The sequence below is a fragment of the Marmota marmota genome, unplaced genomic scaffold (genome assembly GCF_001458135.2).
Source record: "Marmota marmota marmota unplaced genomic scaffold, marMar, whole genome shotgun sequence".
NCBI classification, from domain to species: Eukaryota; Metazoa; Chordata; class Mammalia; order Rodentia; family Sciuridae; genus Marmota; species Marmota marmota.
The window spans coordinates 8184932-8205858 of record NW_025999945.1 but is presented as its reverse complement, the minus strand read 5'-3'; the positions used below and the strand labels follow the sequence as shown (position 1 = coordinate 8205858).

At 31.3% G+C, this 20927-nt stretch overlaps 1 protein-coding gene across 1 annotated transcript in view; it reads right to left on the bottom strand.

The window, feature by feature from the left end:
• Nucleotides 1–20927, bottom strand: part of Hectd2 (HECT domain E3 ubiquitin protein ligase 2) — a 105521-nt gene that overhangs the window by 8522 nt on the left and 76072 nt on the right. The window contains exons 7-16 of the mRNA XM_015500026.2: nt 19863–19927; nt 18396–18441; nt 16957–17066; nt 15412–15560; nt 14708–14831; nt 12272–12368; nt 8987–9094; nt 8030–8162; nt 4900–4988; nt 1254–1412 (exon numbers count right to left, since the gene is read on the bottom strand). Coding sequence (XP_015355512.1) covers nt 1254–1412; nt 4900–4988; nt 8030–8162; nt 8987–9094; nt 12272–12368; nt 14708–14831; nt 15412–15560; nt 16957–17066; nt 18396–18441; nt 19863–19927 — 1080 coding nt within the window. The remainder of the gene's footprint in view (nt 1–1253; nt 1413–4899; nt 4989–8029; nt 8163–8986; nt 9095–12271; nt 12369–14707; nt 14832–15411; nt 15561–16956; nt 17067–18395; nt 18442–19862; nt 19928–20927) is intronic.

Below are 20927 nucleotides of genomic sequence, written 5' to 3'. Positions count from 1 at the left end.
GTTAATGATTTTTACCATCCAAAGGCTTAGGAAAACTCATTATAGGCCATGTAAGAAGAAGCTATCCAAAGAAACCATAGAAGTGTAACTGCAGGATCTATTCCTAAGCAGCAAGCGAAGCATACCTCTACTGTGGTTTCCAGCATAACTCAATGCTATATTCTGCACTGCTGCTTCTTTCAATATCTTTTTTCTTTTCATCTTGAAGATTGAACTCAGGGGCACTAAACTACATCCCCAGAACTTTTTTTTTTTTTTAATTTGAGACAGTTTCTCACTAAATTGCTGTGAGTCTCACTAAATTGCCAAAATTGGCCTTGAACTTGTAATCTTCCTGCCTCAGCCTCCCGAGTCGCTAAGATTACAGGTGTTTGCTATCACACCTGGCTTCAATTTATATCCTTATTAAAATCTGCTAATGTCTTATGTTCACCTACTAAACATAAAATATTCAGTTCACATGTTAAGTAGTTCATACATTTTAGTTACTATGCCCTTCTCTCCCAAGGAAAAGTTCAGAAAATTGGAAGAAATATTTTCTTATATTTTGTTATAACTCAAGTTATCCATGAATAAGGACTTAAAAATAGAGTGAGGGGCTGGGGTTGTGGCTCAGTGGTAGTTCGCTTGCCTAGCATGTGTGAGGCACTGGGTTTGATTCTCAGCACCACATACAAATAAATAAAATAAAGGTCCATCAACGATTAAAAAATATTTTAAAAAATACAATGACTGACCTAATATTCCTGAAACTTTTTTAAGTTTCATGAAAAAATGAGTTTTATTTTTTAAATTATTAAAAAGATAAATAACAGAATGGTTGGAATTATTTTATATACTTTACACAATACATTGACCATACAAATCTAAGGTGATATAGATTTGGCATAACTGTCATCATTTGTCTTAATTATTAAAAAAGACTATCCCACTGTTTACATAGAAAACTGGAGCACAGAAAGGTTAAATTAAATGCAAATTCATAAAGCTAAAAAGTGGAGAGACTGGATTCAAATCACTACTTCTGTGATTTCAAAGTCTGTTCTATTCTGTAAGAGCTTAGGCACGCTGCAAAGTAATGATATGTCTCTGTAAAGAAGGGGGAAGCTATATGAAAAAAAAAAAAGATGAGTTTCCAAAAGTAGAGGGAAACAATATTCAAGAATAAAATAGCACTAGAAGGAGAAAGACTGTTTAGGTAGAAGAGACATTATTTAGCATTAAGGGACTAGATGTCAGTAATCTATACTTACAGGCATGATTTGACATAAGTCGTCAATGGCAACACTGCAGATGCCTACTGGTATATTTTGATCACTAGGAACGATGGGAGGGCTCAATAATTTCTTGTAACAGCAAGGAGGGAAACGAATATCCAAGGTGATGCTGTTATAAACAGCTAGTCCCATAAGCTATGCATACTAAATGTTAAGCATTAACATAAAATCCATGACAACAAATGAGTTTTGAATTATGCAACAGTCTACTTTTTACATACTTCTTTCAGATTCAACACTGATGTTACAATTAGTCCCACATAGTTCCTTTCCTCTCTTTCACTTATTTTCCCTTTATTTTATGTAATATAACTCCTTGATTATCAAAAGTCATGTATAAAGGAGGTATTCAATTGATAGAATGTAGTGATTTCCCTGGAAAAGCTTATTTAAGATTATGATAGACAGCAACTTCAGACATTTCTTTAAATTATTTAACATTAAAGATTTTCTAAATTTAAATAAAGATGTTGGTGGTTTTATAAGTAGCAGCAAGAGTTTATTCAAGACTCACTGCAGAATGTACTACTGATTTTAGAAATGGTTATTTAGGCTATTTTAAAATTAAATACAAAACATGCGAAGGAAAGAATAAGCATATGGATATATACACACTATTGATAAGTTAATAGGGCAAGTAGTCTTCTACAGTAAAATGTAAGAAGAATTTGTTACTTGAATTTATCAGTGTCAAAATTAAAAAAACTCAGATGTTATAAACTTTGCCTATTTGTATTTTAGCTATTAATTATGTGACAAAATAACTTACCCATTTGCTGAAAGAAGGGTCAAATTTCATAATATTTCAACTGCCAATCATTACATAAAGTTATTTTAGAAGTAATTCATTTGATAGACTCAAAAGGAAATTTAAACATAAGGCTGAGTAAATTATTGAAAACAACTTAAATACTGAAAGACTGATAATATTTTAATGTGTTACGACAGAATGAAGGCTCATAATAACATAAGAAATAGCTATTCCATTTCATAAGTAACCATATAAATATAGACTGATTAGGGTGTTGAAGGAAACAGATATTGAAAATGTATTCTAATACATTTCTACAATTATAATAATAGCAACAATGACTGCCACAATACTATAGTTATTATTAACTTAATATTACAATTATTGATTGTAATAGTTATTATAATCTATTATGGTGATGAGTTCTAAGCATATTTTCATTTAAAATTTAAATATTAGGGCTGGGGTTGTAGCCTCAGTGGTAGGATACTTGCCTAGCACATGTGTGGCACTGGATGAGATCCTCAACACCAAATAAAAATAAATAAATAAAATAATGTCCATCTACAAACTAAAAAAAATATTTTAAAAATTTAAATATTATAATCCTGAGTGGTAGGATGAGGCAGGTGAGGAAGTGGGATTATAGCATTTACTACAGGGCACTCTCACATGCAGACACAGCATAGCATTTCATTTCACACTCAATCAACCTGCTCTGGTTGAAGCAGGGAAGGAGATGGGGTAATTTTTTTGCTGGAACCTCTGAGATGTTATACAAATAGCAGGGTCTGGAAATGCTATACTATACTGTATTGCCTCCTCTCTTGATTCCAATGTCCTTTTTGATAATAGACAATTCTAGTTTTAAAATAATGATATATTATAACTTTCCATGTAATCTTCAAAGCATTTTACAATTATTATTGTAGGTTTTATTACAATATTAATTGTAAATTCCAAGGTCTTACCATATTTAAAAATAATTTTGTAAAAGAAACACAATACCAACAGAACACAAAATCTTTGGTTCTAAAATTTAAAAAACTAGAGATATAATAGAACCAAGTATTTTTTTTTTCGAATGGTCATGCCCATTACATCTGAATTTTCAGGTCTTCTCACCTTTGATAGATGATAGATCTCCTAATCACTGACAGGACCCTAACTCACTATCATCTAACATTTTTCTTATTTTTCCTATAGTATCACACTTTTGGGGGCATCAGTCTTGCTTTCTATATGTTTCTGTATATGTGTGATAAAACACATAGTAAGAATATAATTTTAGGTTTAATTGTGTAAGTTGGAATATATGACATGTAAACACATTTAATATGCTCTTTTGGGTAATAACTAAATAAAAACTAATCTAATGCAAAAGAAGATTAGCAAATTCATGATTGTATCTATAAAGCACTATTTTAAAAATGTAATAACTAAGTACTTTATTACAAGTATTAGAAAGCCAAAATATCACCTAAATTAAGTTGTAGTATAAGAATATAAAGTGTGACAATCACATGTATCAGGAAATTTAAATTGGTCTTAGTGTAGTGAGAAGTACCAATGATTGGGGCCTCCAATGAAATTGAAACACATTCACCAAATAAGTACTGTAGGTAACAGAATAAAGCAGTCTAAGAATTGTTAAGCTTTCTTCTATATCGTGAAGCTTAACACTCTGGATGTTTAGACATGATAATATATACAAAATTTTTAATTAAGCTTACTATCTCAATGTGAGGTTTTTTTTTTTTTTCCTGCTACCTTTTCTTTCATTTGACCTTTAAATTTCTATATTCATTCCCCAGGATTTATCCCAATGCATGCAAAAAAGACAGACACTCAAAGTTCTCAATAAGATGGCTCTTAATTCTTTTTCCTTGTAGTATCTTTAGTAATTCCCATTGTACTCACTGTTCTGTAATAAGCCCAACAAAATTCAACCTTTTTTTCTTGCCATCTTCTCAGCTTATTATAATGTCATACTCTCCCCAGTCTTTTGTAAACCAAACGTGATTGCTCCTTTTAAAATCTCTACCTTATCCGGGAGGAATATACTCATTTCTTCCTTCTCAGAACTCCTTAGCACTTAATGTACATGGCCATTTGACTCTGAGGACAGTCTACCTTGCATTGGAGGTCATCTGTTCATTTAGATGGTAATCTTCTAAGGTAAAGAATCTCTCCTTTTTACCCTATAAGTCTCTAGTGCTTGCTCATTTATTTACTCTTCCCTCCTTTCTTTCATAATTGTATTCCTTAGAATTTAAAAAGTTAATGTAGAAGGCATCTTACTTAGTCTCCCACCCTGTAGGAATGTCCTCCACAATATAACTGCTAGAGACCAGAGAATGAGATATGGATTTATAAAATTTTAAAAACACTACCAAATACTACCATATGCTTTATACATTCCTATTATATTCACTTTTTAAGGATTTCTCCCTTATGTCTCAAGATTTGGGGTTTTATAGAACTAGATTTAATTACCACAATTTCAATTTATTAAACTGAGTGATATAAGCACAAAATGAAAGAACACAAAAGTATTATAAATGGAAAATACTTTAATTTTTAAAAATGTTTTAAATTTCTGATAATTTAGATTATATATAAAATATAAATAGCCCATTTTTATTTTGAGTAAGAGTTTTAGAAAAAAATCAATAGTTAGCCGTTCTTTTCAATTAACTAAGTCTGATGCTATATAGCTGTGATATTACATGTAGTAAAGATGACAGAAAAATCTATTTATATATCTGACAAGAATGCTTAATTTACTAAAAGAACACTTTTCCAAAATAAATAAAATCTTTCAAAATCTCTTATCAATTAGCACCTCCTAGTGGAAAGTTTAAAGGATACAATTCCAACCAATCGGAATTCAGAATAGTTATCACATTTAAAGCTGCTAAACCAATGGCAGTGTGAGTCCTTGTGATATGTAAACATGCCTGAAAAAAGAAAACACAGTTCTGTTCACATGATTCCTTAAAACAATCGAAGTGGTTAAAATGTACATATTACTGATTAGAAGCAAATCATTTTAGCAATTTTCTTTTACATACCATCTTTCATCTAAAAACTCTATAGATTATTTAACAGACTATATATTTGCAAATCTTGGTGTGTGTGTGTGTGTGTGTGTGTGTGTGTAAATAACAATATATGGAGAGGGCATTTTACTGTTCATTGATATCTTGAATTTAGAATAGAAATGGGATAAAAAGATAAACACTAAATTAAACAGATAAATTCATAAAAACTATAGTTTCAGAATTTTAATTATAAAGTATGATCAAAGTAAAATGAGGATTATTCAGAGATTTCAATTTATCTGTCATACCTATTTCCCCACTACCAGAAATATCTTATTTATATATACCTGTATTATATAGAAAATACAGAAAACAATATATACATAATACAGAAAATATAGAAATAAAGAATAAGAAAACCACTAAAAACTCTCCTTTGAAAAAAAATACTTGACAGACATTAAGGATTATAGGTGAGAAAAAGTTTCTTCTCAGCAAAAGAAACAATATATGAGGTGAATAGAGAGCCTACATCCTGGGAGCAAATTTTTACCCCTCACACATCAGATAGAGCACTAATCTCTAAGGTATATAAAGAACTCAAAAAGCTAAGCAACAAAAACACAAAAACCCAATCAATAAATGGCCCAAGGGCCTGAACAGGCACTTCTCTGAAGAGGATATACAATCAATCAACAAATATTTGTTCTTTTCAAGACTATATATTTTATCTTCATTGTCCAATATCCTATCTTCCATGTGGTCTACTCTGTTGGTGATGCTTTCATTTGAGCTTTTAATTTGGTTTATTGTTTCTTTCATTTCAAGGATTTCTGTTTGGGTGTTTTTAGAACCTCTACCTCCCTTCTGAGGTGATCTTTAGCTTCTTGGATTTGTTTATGTAGTTCCTTGTCAAAGTGATCTTTCACTGCTTATATTTGCTCTCTTATATCTTCCTTGAGTTCAAAGAATATTTTAACCATGTATAGCCTGAACTCCTTCTCTGTAATTTTTTCTGCTATGGCTGCCAATGATTCTAAAGATGTGGTGTCTTGATTTGTTTGTGGTACTTTCTTCCCTTGTCTTCCCATGTTGCTCATGTGTTTTCCTTTCCAGCTCTGTGGGTCTGGGGTGTTATTATTTTACCCTATAGGTTTGTAGTGCTCTTGTAGGGTCCCAAGATCCTTCCTAGCCTCTTAAACAAATGGTGCTGGGAAAACTGGCAATCTATATGCAACAAAATGAAATTAAACCCCTATCTCTCACCATGCACAAAACTCAACTCAAAGTGGATCAAGGACCTAGGAATTAAACCAGAGACTCTGTATCTAATAGAAGAAAAAGTAGGCCCTAATCTTCATCATGTGGGATTAGGCCCCAACTTCCTTAATAAGACTCTTATAGCGTAAGAATTAAAACCAAGAATCAATAAATGGGATGGATTCAAACTAAAAAGTTTCTTCTCAGCAAAAGAAACAATCTGTGAGGTGAATAGAGAGCCTACATCCTGGGAGCAAATTTTTACCCCTCACACATCAGATAGAGCACTAATCTCTAGAGTATATAAAGAACTCAAAAAGCTAAGCACCAAAAAAACCAAATAACTCAGTCAATAAATGGGCGAAGGACCTGAAGAGATACTTCTCCAAAGAGGATATACAATCAATCAACAAATATATGAAAAAATGTTCATCATCTCTAGCAATTAGAAAAATGCAAATCAAAACTACTCTAAGATATCATCTCACTTCAGTCAGAATGGCAGCTATTATGAAGACAAACAATAATAAGTTTTGGCGAGGATGTGGGGAAAAAGGTACACTCATACATTGCTGGTGGAACAGCAAACTGGTGCAGCCAATATGGAAAGCAGTATGGAGATTCCTTGGAAAACTGGAAATGGAACCACCATTTGGCCCAGCTATCCCTTTCTTCGGTCTACACCCAAAAGACTTAAAAACAACATATTACAGGGACATAGCCACATCAATGTTTTTAGCAGCACAATTCACAATAGCTAGACTGTGGAGCCAACCTAGATGCCCTTCAGTGGATGAATGGATAAAAAAAATGTGGCATATATACACAATGGAATTTTACTCAGCAATAAAAGAGAATAAAATCATGACATTGCAGGTAAATGAATGGAGTTGGAGAAGATAATGCTAAGTGAAGTTAGCCAATCCCCCCAAAACAAATGCCAAATGTTTTCTCTGCTATAAGCAGTCTGATTCCTAGTCGGGTAGGGATGGGGAGCATGGGAGGAATAGAAGAACTCTAGATAGGGCAGAGGGTGTGAGGGGAAGGGAGGGGCAGGGGGTTAGCAATGATGGTGGAATGTGATGGACATCATTATTCAAAATATATGTATGAAGACATGAATTGGTGTGAACATACGTTATGTACAGAGATATGAAAAACTGTGCTCTATATGTGTAATAAGAATTGTAATGCATTCTACTATTACATATTTAAAAAATAAAATCAATTAAAAAAGGATTATAGGTGGTTTCTCTAAATAAAATTTAAATTTCACATGCTCATTTTTCCTAAAAAATTAATTCATGAATTCCTATTTCTTAAAATGACTCATTATTTAATGATTGGGACTTCAAATACTAGTATAGCAGAAACTACAGCTTTGTTTTTTAATTTTGAATGTTTTTTATTTCAATAAAAAATTAAATTTTCATGCATCTGGCTTATTCAGGAATGGTATGGATATTTCCTCACAAATGCATACTCTTAGTCTTGACACATTTGTGTAGGATACCCAGTAACATAACTAACGTTTCAATCACCAAGTTAGTTAATTTTTTAAATGTAAATTAAAGTTCTTAAATAATTATTCAAAATTTATGACTGACAAGTTTATAAAATATTGATTAAAAATAAGGGTTACTACTTGATGCTTTACAATGATGAAGAAACACTATTTACAAAAATTAAATCCTTACCATAATCTGGATGAAAAATCTGCCGAATTAGAAGAAGGAACCACTCTTTAGTCAAGCCACCCATATCCAAACCAGCTTCCCCTACAAATGTAACTTTCAATTTCTTTTTCAAGTCCGCTCTTTTCCGGGTTAACTATTTGAATAAATTATATAGTAAAGGAAAACAAAGGTCAGTGAAAAGGGAATTAACTTTTTAAATTCTGGGAATCATGTTAGGCAGTCTTCATCACAAAACCCCACCCATTCATCCAACAAATCTGCTCAACCCTGTGTAAGCTAGGTGTTGTTCTTTTTTTTGCAGAACAGAAAAATGAGTTAAGAGGTCAGGTGTTTTGCCCAAGGTTACTGCTTCCAAGTATCATAATATGTCTCCAAAATTTTAAGATGGCAGGCTACAATATACAATAACTCATTGTGTTTTAACATTCCTTTAACATTAAACCTTTAAAAGTCATGTAGCTAAATCAGTCATTATCTTCTAATAGCTATATGAAGGTCTGGCTGAAATATGCATGCAGGAAACTTTTATAATGTACACACAGGCAATCAATGTTTGTTTGAATCTAAATAGGCCCAATATTCCTTGAAAGGTCAGACCTGTAATTTCATAGATGAGTAATCTGAGGCCCGGAAAAGTTAAAATGACTTGCTAATACTGAATCAGCAGCAAAGATGGGTGGGTCTAGAATTCAGATCACATACTAAGAAACATGAATTACTAATTTAAGTGTTCCACATTGAACATTTTTCTAGAGAAGTAACAGGGAAATATTAAAATAAGTATATAAAAAAAATCAACATAAGGTTTATAGAGAACTGATTTTAGGTATAGTATCAAAATTTAAGGAAGCACCATCAGTAGAAATAAAAAAGTTTACCAAGATTTTAGTAATAAATAATACTGTAAAATTTACTTAAAGATTTAATCAATTAATACCATTTTGTAATAAATTATACCTCATCAAGCGAATCGCTAACCAGATGTGTCCGCCTTACTTTCATATTTAGAAATAACATATTCATATCAGGTCTCTGTCTTCGAGATACTTTATCCACCAGACTTTGCTAATTAAATAGGAAAGCAAACATTTTCACTTTTACTTAAAACTATAATTTCATTTAAAACATTTAAACACATTAGTCAAAATCACTTAATTCTTATCTATTCCACCTCTCAAACAATTCATGAAACCAGTTATACATATTTTGATTTGTGAAAATGCCTTATTATTACTTTATGTTGAAACAGTGATAATTAAAGCAGCCCCAAAATAGAGGACGAAAAACAATTTACCTCCTATAGTAAAGAATGTTACATTATATAGTTTCCATGTGTCTCATTTCTTAAATACCAAAGTTTTGTTTAATAAATATAAACATAAAATGGGAACATTTGAAACAATATATGCACTTCTGACTATACACCTGGATTTCTTAAACTTTTTCAGACATTAAATTTACTCTAAAAGCACAATTAGTCTACTTTTAAAAAGTAAGTGGTCAACATTATTAAGACCTTAACAATGTTTATAACCTTGTTCTAATAATTCTACTTCTGAGAATTCTAAAGATAAAAATATTTAATTTTTTGAAAAATATTTTTATTAGTTATTGATGGAACTTTATTTATTTGTTTTATATGTGGTGCTGAGAATCGAACCCATTGCCTCACATGTGCTATGCAAGTGCTCTACCACTGAGCCACAACCCCAGCCCCTAGAAAATATTTTATATCATTAGATGTTCAACACAGTATTATCCTTAAGAGTAAAACTTTAGAAATATCCTAAGTATATATCTACTTGATAGACTATAATAATGCAGGTACTAAAAAATAATGGTCATAACTATATAAACAGTACAAGGAAGGCATATCTGAATAAAGTAGTAAATAAAACTATGTGTATAATACTATTTCAACCTTGTTGATTTTTAAAGATAATATAGGGGAAAATATCAAAATATAATTTATTAAAATGTTAATAATACTATGCTTGGGTTATAGAGATATGGGTGATTTTAAAAATCCATTTTTAGGAGTTTTCAAAATATAAGCACTGAGTATATAAAAACCAACATATTAAAAATGTACAGAAAGCTATATAAATGTTACTTATCATATAAAATCTACATGCATATATATTTATCTACCTAAATAATCTTTATCAGACTACTTCATATTCTTTGGTAACAATGAAAATCAAATTTTGTGCAGATTAAAGATGAATATTTCAAATACTTTAAGTTCATATGGTAATTTACTTTAATAAAATTGTAATACCCTAACTCTATATGATTTGAGGTTACTTATGGTTTTGTAGATTACCATAACAAGACCAACTAATTTAGAATCTTTTCCATTGCTCCAATATCCAATCCTAAAGCCTTTTGCTTCTCTGGTTTCTCCCTTACCAAAGAGATCTACATTCCTGGGATAGCTGTGCTGTGGACCTTTTTCCAGGAAACTGTCTTCTATTCCTAGTCTAGCTACTTGGAAGCTATCACAATGAAAATACCTAATAAATAAATGTATTCTAGGATGGTAATAGCAGAAAACACTAGTGGCTACTACTTAGGAATTTATATTTCCTAGAAAGTGCTCCAAATGAAAGAAACCTAACAATGGTAGAATTCTAGATAATCTGAGTGATAAAGTTGTTTTTAGGGGAGCCCCTTTGCAACTGTAGACTGTATCATATAGGCTCTTGCTCATACTGACTACCTGGTAAGGCTATCCTTGTGTCAAAAATAGTTATCAGTCATTCAATTCCAAGTTGTATGGCAGTTTATAAGTTAATATGTTGGGAAATGTCTGTAACAGATAATGCCATCAGACTCTTCAGTCTCTACTCATTTGCTTTCATGCTCTGTGAAAGACAGTCTGTGACTATACCTGCCACTCTCCTTTTAAGAAGATAAAAAATCCACAAAATGATATTTAAGATCTTAAATGTGAGTGACATAAAAACGCTAGATATTTAGATAAACTTGTAGTTCTTTAGATTTTTCTTACAAATATAAAAATTAATAGCCCAAATTGAAAAAGCATTAAAAAGCCCATGACATTGTACAAATGCAAAATGAGTGATACAGATTAATCTTTGAGCCAGTATCTACCCAAGATCAAGTAACAATTCTGGTGTTAAATATACCTGTTTAAACTCAATCTTCAAGGGGGCAATGTGACTTTGGAACTCCTTTGGAAGGCACAGGCAATAAACTTTTTTCTAATAGACCCATACTTGTTATAAGATGACTTTGGGATATTACCAGTCACTGAAACCTTTTGTCCTCTTCTGTGATAGAAAAAAAATACTCACCTTCTGGGAATGAATTACTTAAGAATAAACAACTCGTTTATTTATAGTACTTTGAAATATTACAATTTATACCTTAGGATTTTTTTATATTCTTGGACAAGACAAAAAAATCATTTCTTTCTACTCTTCCTATTATAAGAAGACTATAGTCAAGCTTCCTTTTAATTTTTAAAGTTATGAGCAATCATGTTATGTAAGAAGCTTGAAATACACAAGCATATAAATGTATAGTCTAGAACTCTAATTAAAAATTCATTGTATCTGGTTTCTATTAGATAAAGTACAGAACTTTACTGTGCTGTGCTAACCAAAGCAGTAGAGAGTGATAAGGACAGGCCCAGAGATAAACTTTATCCGGCTTTACAATTTGCCTAACGTCAGCCTGACTGTAATCCTAGCTTCTACAAGCATCCATGCATTCTGGTTTCCTAAGAACCAATAAAAAACCTTTTCGCCTATTTTGAGAATATTTCTCAGTTCTCCAAGATGTATGCTTCTTGTTATATTTACTAATTTTTTGGTGGTTTCTGATTTTCATAAAACCTTGAAAATGTTGCAATTTTTTTTTTTTTTTAGTAATTTTTTTAAGGACGCTCCTTTCCTCTCTGTATTTTTCACTTATGTTTTTCTGGTTACCTAGAGCAGGAGCTTTACAAGGTCCAACAAACTTCCTGTAATTTGGATCTGTGAGAACATTTAATCTTCTGTTAAATTTAAAATATAATGAGAAGTTGATTTGATGAGGGGCGTCTTGTCTCCCATGTGAACAGGTTTAAGCACTTTTGGAGGGACTAGGATATGAATTTTATTTTTAACATTTCCTGATTACACTAGAACAATTCACAAAACATTTGACTTATTTATTAAATTATTTACTGTATTGATTATAGTCAGCATAAATATTTTTTTATATCTGGCTTACCCTTGCGATGCTTATCATCTGTTGTTCTGAGTCTCTCTGAATAATGATTTTTTTTGCAGCTATAGAAATAACGAATGGGTACTGACAGAAGGAAAACCTGCTCAACAAGTGAAAACAGAAAAAGCAAAATGGTGTATTTTTAGCAAAATTACACTAAGGGAATCTAGGTACCCCTTCTAACAATATAAAACATTACTTTTGTATTGTGTTTTACCATTTACGAAATGATTTTATGTGCACCTTTTAATTCCCACAGCCCTGTGAAGAATGTATCATTACTAGATGTACAGTGCCTTCATTCTCTAAAGGAAGCTACATCTAATTTTCTGAAATGTGTGCTAATCATGTACATTGTTTATACAAATAACTTCAGTTTATATAGTCACCTATATATGATAATCTGAAAAACACAGCCAACACCAGAACCAGGAGGCCGAAGTGTTAATAAAGAAGGCTTAGGACAGAGACTCATATGTTCAAGTTAAGATAAGAATCCATTATTATAAGAAATATAGCAATAACCATAGTATGCAAAAGCAAAGTAATAAATTTAAGACAAAATAAAAATTAGGAAAAGGAGTATGTTGCTAGTGGTACTGTATTTAATAGTGTAGTGATATGAAGTGGTACTTAATTGTAAAGGCATAACATTATCATCAAAATTTATGAAAATAATGTCTCTCCTGGGTCAGAGTCCTTATGTACAAAAGCCACAGACTACACAGATAGAAATGCATTTAGAAAAAAATGGGTATGGCAGCAATGATACTTTAGGATTTAGACTCCTATCAGAAGTGACTGCAATAAATCTATCAGTTATAGTTGGAAACCACCTGAGCAGAGTCAGGTACCATCTGAGCAGAGTCAGGTAGAGCATCATGATGTAATGAAGACATTATGAAGAAAAAGGAGATAGGCCTCATGTGAACTGAAAATGAGATAGCTTTCACTCTGGGACAAAGCTGTTAATACACAGGAGGAATGTTCAGAGGTAGTGCATTGTAATTTTGAATCACTAATGCCAACCAAAAATTTGGAAACAAAAGAAAATGCAATGAACTTAGCAGGATACGTGTTGGTTTTATTATGTACTTTAAAATACTGCTTCTTAACCTTTCCCTTGAAAAAAGATACCATGTGTATGAAACACCCAGAGAAACAGATGAGACTGCTCATGGTCAGAAGCAATTTGCCCTACCTAAGATTCTAGGTCCCTCTTCTCATGTTCAGGGTGTCACCAAGGGCTGATGGATCCTATATAATTCATTCTCAATACACTGTGCTGTGGAAGCTTTGTATTAAAGATGTCACTGAAACATGCACAACTGTGGGAGTTGTTTTATGGTTATGATTGTATTAAAATGGGAGGGAAAAGTGTCTTTGCAAAATAAACTTTGCCAAGAAAACATCCATCAGACTGATCAGAATTCTCTAAACAATTTTTGTTCAGTCTTTGAGTGTTCAGATGTGGACTCAGGCATCTCTGGAAGGCCATTCTGTGTTTTAGGTCAATTCTGATAGCTTGGAGGGCCCTGGAAAATTTAACCAATTTGTGAACCAATATGGGGTTTTGAGTTTATTTATATCTAAACCATATCTCTTACTCAGTAACTTTAAAATATGACAACCTCCTGGATATCTCATGGTTTGGGAATGTTTAGAATAGTCTTGTTGGTTTAATCCAAACTAGAACTATGAAGAGAAAGTGTAGTATATTAAAAAATTTGGTCAAGTATTCCGAAAATCTACTACTGTAAGTAATTTGTGGTGAAGCCCTTTCTCTGTAATATCTATTTATTTTGTACTGTTTCTAGTGGATAGTCACTTTTCCTACAGAACGAAGGAGAAAAGGAGTGAATGTGTATGTTTATGTGTACATCTTTATGGGATCAATGTATTAGATTAGGCACTGGCAAACCATGTTCCCCAGGACAAATATGGCCTACCATCTGTTTTTGTAAACAAAGCTATATGGAATACAAATGTACTCATTCATTTATATAATCATCTAAGGATGTTTTTGTGCTAAAATAACAAAACAATCTGTATAGCTCACAGAACTGAAGATATTTACCATTTAGTCCTTTACAGAAAAAAATTTATTGATCTCTTTGCTAGTTGACAGCATATAGAACAATAAGATATAAGAAACTTTTTACTAGGACAGAACCTTTCCCTTCTTGAAAAGATGCTATCAACCAAACTAAAACCAAATCAACATATATATAAAATCAAAATATAGCAGAAAAAGAAAATGTTTTAACAAATACAATGATATTTCAAGTCTGGGTATCTAAATTATAGAGGTTAAGGTATGGTGTGTATATATCTATAACTATATACCTATATATAGATATAGATATTTTATTTATACAAACCTAAAATCCAATCATTATTTTGAATAGTATTTCATTTAGGTGAATAATTAAATGGTACCTGTGAGAGTTTCCAAAGCTCTGCCAAGTATGATATTCTTCCATGAGATCAATGTGATCCAATGTAGAATTATAGAAATCAATATAAGGAATAAGGGGAGGGTCAACCAAATTGTTTGCAGTATCTGTAAAGATAAATTCTAACATAATGATCTTTTCCAACATGCACATAATTTCCTTTTAATAATAAAAACACCATTTTAATGTCCAGTGGCTTTCCTTGACCTAAAGGCTGCTGTTTTAAACAACTAAAGTTCCAAATGAAAAAGATAATTTTAACATTGTGGTCAAAGTACAGCTAACCATTTCTGACTTTAAAAAAAACTTGCTATGTGGATCATAAAAGTACTAAGAAGAGCATGCAGATGGCCATTTATTCATATATTGCTGTATTAGTGAATTCTTCCTAAGGGTCCTCAGTAACTAAAGTTCATGTTTTCTTGGGAATCACACTTAGCAGATCATTTATATGCAATTAACTATACACACTTAATACCATAATATAGACTATTGCTCAGTAAAAGGTATAAAGCTTTTTTCATGCTTGTAAATTAGTTGTGAAATCCATTATCAAAACAAAATATATTTTTTCCTTCAAAGGAATGGTTTAAAATTTAATGTTGATTCTACAGTACTTTGAGATCCTTAAGAATGTCCCTGAGATTTAACAAAAGCAAAGAAAATGATAGAATAATAAAAACGTACTAAGTAAAGCCAACACTTTAGATGCTGATGGAATCCACCAGGAACATTTTGCTATAGGGGGAAATTCTTCAGGCTTTGCAGGAAACAGGCGTAAAGAAATAAATTGCAGCAATCTCTCTACCAATTGTTTGAACCTCTTCTGGGATAATCTGGTAAAGATTTTGAAATAATTCTAATCAAAATTCACATTTTAAATTTTGGCAATATATTTATATCAAACTATATCCTACACACATAAAATTTTAGACTAGTCTCTCAAATTCTATCTCTTAAGTTGCCAAATATTTGAAAAGATAAAATCTTACCTTGAATACTGTTTCTTAATTAAGAAATAAATACCAAAATTATTATAAGGTTAATAATTAAATTTTTAAGACTTTGAATATTTGCTCAATCTTCATTATTCACAGATTTTATACATGCAAATTTGCCTACTTGCTAATATTTAATTGCAATCCCAAAATCAATACTTGTGCGTTGTGAACATGCAAGAAATGGTGAAAATTTTGAGTTGACATGCACATTCCCAGTTGAGGTCATATAAAATTATGCTCTGCTTTCTTATTTTAGCTCTCAGAGTGTAAACAAATGTCCTCTACATGTTTTTCATATTTTTGTGTGTTTTTGGTGAGGATGCTATTTCAAATGGCCCTTAAGCATAATGACGAATTGCTATCCAGTGTTCCTATGAACAAGGAGGATGTAATGTGCCTTATGGAGAAAATATGTATTAGACAAGTTTCAAACTGGCACAATCATACTGCTGGCCATGAGTTCAATGTTAATGAATCAACAACTTAAGTGTCTTTAAAGTAGAACATTCATAAAGCAAAGTTGTGCACTGACTGATTGACAAAAATACAATTAGAAAGTCCCAGGAACCTAACCCTGTATTTTCCTAAGAAGCATTGTCTCAGTCAGTATTTTTTAATTCAGTGTTTATGATGACTTTGTAGAATATTGTGAATAATAACTGACTAAATTTAAGTTCAGTTTGGAAATATTTTGCCTTTTAAGCTTTGACCTACCATAGAGAAAAGTCTTTGTTAATATTGATACAGATCTGTGAAAAAAGAGTATTGTGCTTTTACAACTTGATATTGATGGCTAACCTATACATCAATAATGATGTTTTTAGCTGAGGAGGAAGCACCATTTAAATAATGATGAAATTTGTTATAAATCAATCATATAGGAAATAAAAAGAACATACATTAAAATGTAAGATCTGAGCAAAACCAGTCACCATCTTTGAGATACATGAAAAACCAATGATATGAATGTGCTATATAAAAATTGAAAACAGTGGTTGGAAATTCTCAACAGCTTACACAAGCAAAATAGTTAGTTACACTAAAAACACTTATGCTTATCACTTTTGTAGTACTATATATATTTTTATAATTGACTTTTTAGCATTATTAATTATAAAAGCATAATTTCTAAAGACCTAAAGCCATTCAAATATATTTTATTACAAAAGTATTACTATCAAATTTAAAACTGTGAGATTACAAAAGTTCTTAATATTATAGAATGATTTACTTTTTAAACCAGTGAACTAGGAAATGATGGTCAGCTTCCACTAAGGTAGCTGTCTGTCGTAGCAAGTGAGCATAGATGACATACGTAGATGTGTTATTAAATTGAGGATTCTGAAAAAGATAAGTCAAAGGAAACACACTAAATGAGTTAAGTGAAAAATTCAGGAAACTAAATTTGAGATTATAAAATAGTTTAAAACAATAATATATCTGTTATTTAGTTATAAATAGAGATTGATTTAGGCTGTGATACAGTGAAAACAGCATGAACTGTGGAGTTAAGACAGATCCAAGTCTGAGGCCAATTCTACTACTTACTAACAGTTTACCTTTAGACATATTCCTTAAACTTTGTCAATTTCCTCATCTGTAAAATGGGAATAATTGAATCTATCTTAAGAGTTGTTGTATTTAAAAAGGAAAGTGTATATAAAACATCTAGCTCAATGCCTTCATAAAAGCTGGCAATCACTATTACCCAATTAAACAAAATATTCAGCCTTTCTTTGATTTTAAAAATGCTAAAAAAAGTGAAAAGGTAGTTGGGAAATTTTTGCCACTGTGAGAGTCAGCTGCATATCTCACAAAGAATAAGAGGAGAATCTCATAATTGCATCTAACAACTTTTAAATGTGAAAGGGAGACTGAAGGAGTGCTAAGCAAAACCTCCACTTATGTCTTCAAAATGTAAAGCTTTACCACAATGCACATTTCATCATTTCATGTGAAAAGTGAACATAATGGAAAAATGAACTGAAATTGTGAAAAACAAGAAAGTATCATGTGTTTTTCAAAACTGATTTACTGGCAGGACAATTCAAAATTAGGGAATGACCCTACTTGATAACTTCATGTAGTGATGGCTCCAGAGAAGAACATCATGAACAGAGCTTATTGCGCTCTCTTCTTAACTACCTCTTAGCCATTTTTTCTCCCTTTCCACTTTCTCTTTTTTGTTCTGTCTCCCTTTCTCTTTTTTGCCTTTTATTGGGCATAATATTGATTTTATAGCATTGCATTATTGAAATAAGCACTATATCTTATTTAATGTATTTTTACCTTTAAACAAATTAATATACATGAACAATTTTTATGAACTGTAAAGAATAAAATGAGTGTAGTATGCTGCTAAGATAACATCTTAGAGCTCATTAAAGTTAACTGGAAGAAAGATGATTTGAAAGGAGAAGGAAGAAGCACTGCCATTGTACTGCCTGAATACTATGGCAGCTAAGGCAAGAACTTTATTAAAATTTTAATACTCCATAATTTAGCTTCTGAATGTTTGTTTGTTACAGCATTGATTACAAGTCATTATAACTCTAAAAAGTATCAACAACATTGACCAAAATGATACTTACCATTTGATATAATTTCACTTTCATATGTACATATTGAGATCTGAATTAGACAATTTTCACTAAATTCCTTCTCTCTTACCTGTAAAAGGATGAAATATGCTCTAAGATCATCTTTTGTTCGTGGGCTGAAACAGAAACAAGCATAATTGATTATAATGAATGTTTTAATCTCATGGTATCTAACTAAAAGTGACCAATAAATATTCCTGTAAGAATTGAGAAAACCAAAAAACAAAACAAAACAAAAACCTTAAGTGAACATAACATTATTATTACTGACAGGAACATATCTCTAATATGCTGGAATATAAATTACTCTATGTCTATCCTAGGCTGGTTCTGAAGATATCTAAAGACTGAGTTAACTAAGACAGCAATAATATTTTGTAAGATAAAAAATCATGACTATCTCTGGAAATAGTTAAGTATCTAATAATAATCTTCAATTTTACATTCTTGTGTTTTTGTTTTAATAAGGGATAATCTTTATTTAATAGTTATTCATTAAAGAATATATGTCTGTGTTTATAGGTTCATTCCTTAAGTGACAGAAATGTCTGCAAATCAAATCACACTCTGAATGCACCTAGAATATTTTAATCAAAAGAATCGTATTTTGGATATCTCTGAAAAGAGAGTAATTTAAATTGTTTTTCCATGTTAATCTGAATTTTCACAGCATCAGAATTCACTGACAACTTTTGTTATTCCGTAAGCTAGTGTTACTCAATTGCTCAAGACATATTTGATACTCACACAGATAACCAGAAGTAACTTTCTGAATTAAATATATTTAACCTATATGACAACCAGATGCAATTCAAGATCCTTCATGGGATCCTGGATGAAAAAACTCAGATACTAAAGCATTTGTTATTCTCAAGGTTGATGAGTGCTTCTTTCTCATCCACTCAATCTATTTCTAATCTATCACCTTTAATTCCAAGTCCTTGCCTGGTCTACCTAGGACTTTATATGTCTGGCAATGTCATTCATACCCACACGAATTATCAGGCACATACAACAAGTAGTATGAGTAGGTTTGATTCCTTACAATGTTTTTGATATTTTTATTAAAATACTCAAAATAGCTGGCTCCCAGTTTAGCCTTATCTTTTCAGTCCTAAGATAGTTAACTGAGAAGCAACAAAAATTTCTTCTTTCTGAGGCCAGCAACTGATTTTCTCAAGTTTTCTCTGGCTATCAGGAAGCCCAAGGTTAAATATAATGTGCATATTATTTCACTTAGGTTACTGAGTAGTACCCGTCCATTGTTTGCAAACTAAATATATCTGTACACAAAATTTTTATATGCAATTTTAAAAGAATCACAGATTTTCTTCATTCCTGTCTATGTACAGATCCTCCTGAGACTTCATATATCTTATGTCAGTTTTGTTGAAAATGGCTTTTAATTCCTTTCTCATCCATGTTATAATTATAACTCAAAAGTATTTCCTGAGAGTGAAATACATTCACATAAACTAAAGATATATAAGATGTGTAAATTAATCATCTATTCTTATTAAATATTAGTTATAATTACCCTTTCCATTCTCGTAATAGGCTGTTAATGATTCCCTTTAATACTGTCTTCTGAATATCTTGAGGCTGTAGGCAAAAGAAAATTATAAGGCACAGTAATTAGTAATAGCTATTTAGGTGACTTTTATATGTTAATTTTATTTACAGATATGTTGCAATAACTAAATTCAGAATTGATGACTAAGGACGAAAAGGTAGACTCATTTTGCATGTAAAAATTCTAGGGAGCACCAATGACATAAAATTACAATGAGATGTATAATGTATATACATTTGATGTATAATGTAAATCTGCACAAATATATATGGTGGTCCTTTGATGATCAATAATATGTATGTAGAAATATTGTTCTACATCACTGAAAAAAAATTTCACTTTCCCTGACTTTTAACCTTAAAATCATGAACACAAGCCCAACAGTAGTGAGTCTGCCAATTTAAAATGATTGTATATATTTCAAATATATTTAGTCCTAACTAGTTACAATTAATAGTTAAACTCACAAATTCATTAAGTGCAACCAAATTATGTTTAATTAAAAATGAAAGCTAATTTTTTAATTATTGATTTCTTACAATATAATTGTAAAAAGTATAACATTTCTTTATAATTTAGTAGTTGAAATAATTTTTAAAAATCTTATTTACAAGCCTCTTAAATAAGAATTAAAATGAAATACATCTAGATGGTACTTCAGTTTATAATAAATAATAAAATAAAAAATTAACTAAAAGCTTCAAATAATCAGAAAAAATTTTATTTGTGTGTTAGAGTCTGTAAACAAGTCAGGATGGCTCCTGGCATTTTTCCAGAGAAATGTTAGTCTGTAAACAAGTCTGGATGGCGCCTGGCAAAATGCCAGAGGGAGTGGTTTGAGAAGTAACAAAAGCGAGCCATTAAGTGTGGAGATTCCTGATTGGTTGACTGCTGTATCTAGTTTATGTTAATTAGATAGGCTGTGTGGAATGTGTAAATACTGCTCCTGCCCTGCAATAAACTAATAAACTGCTCCCTCTCCTGCTGTATCAACGTACACAAGTTGTTCGTCACTCCCCCCCCCGCCCC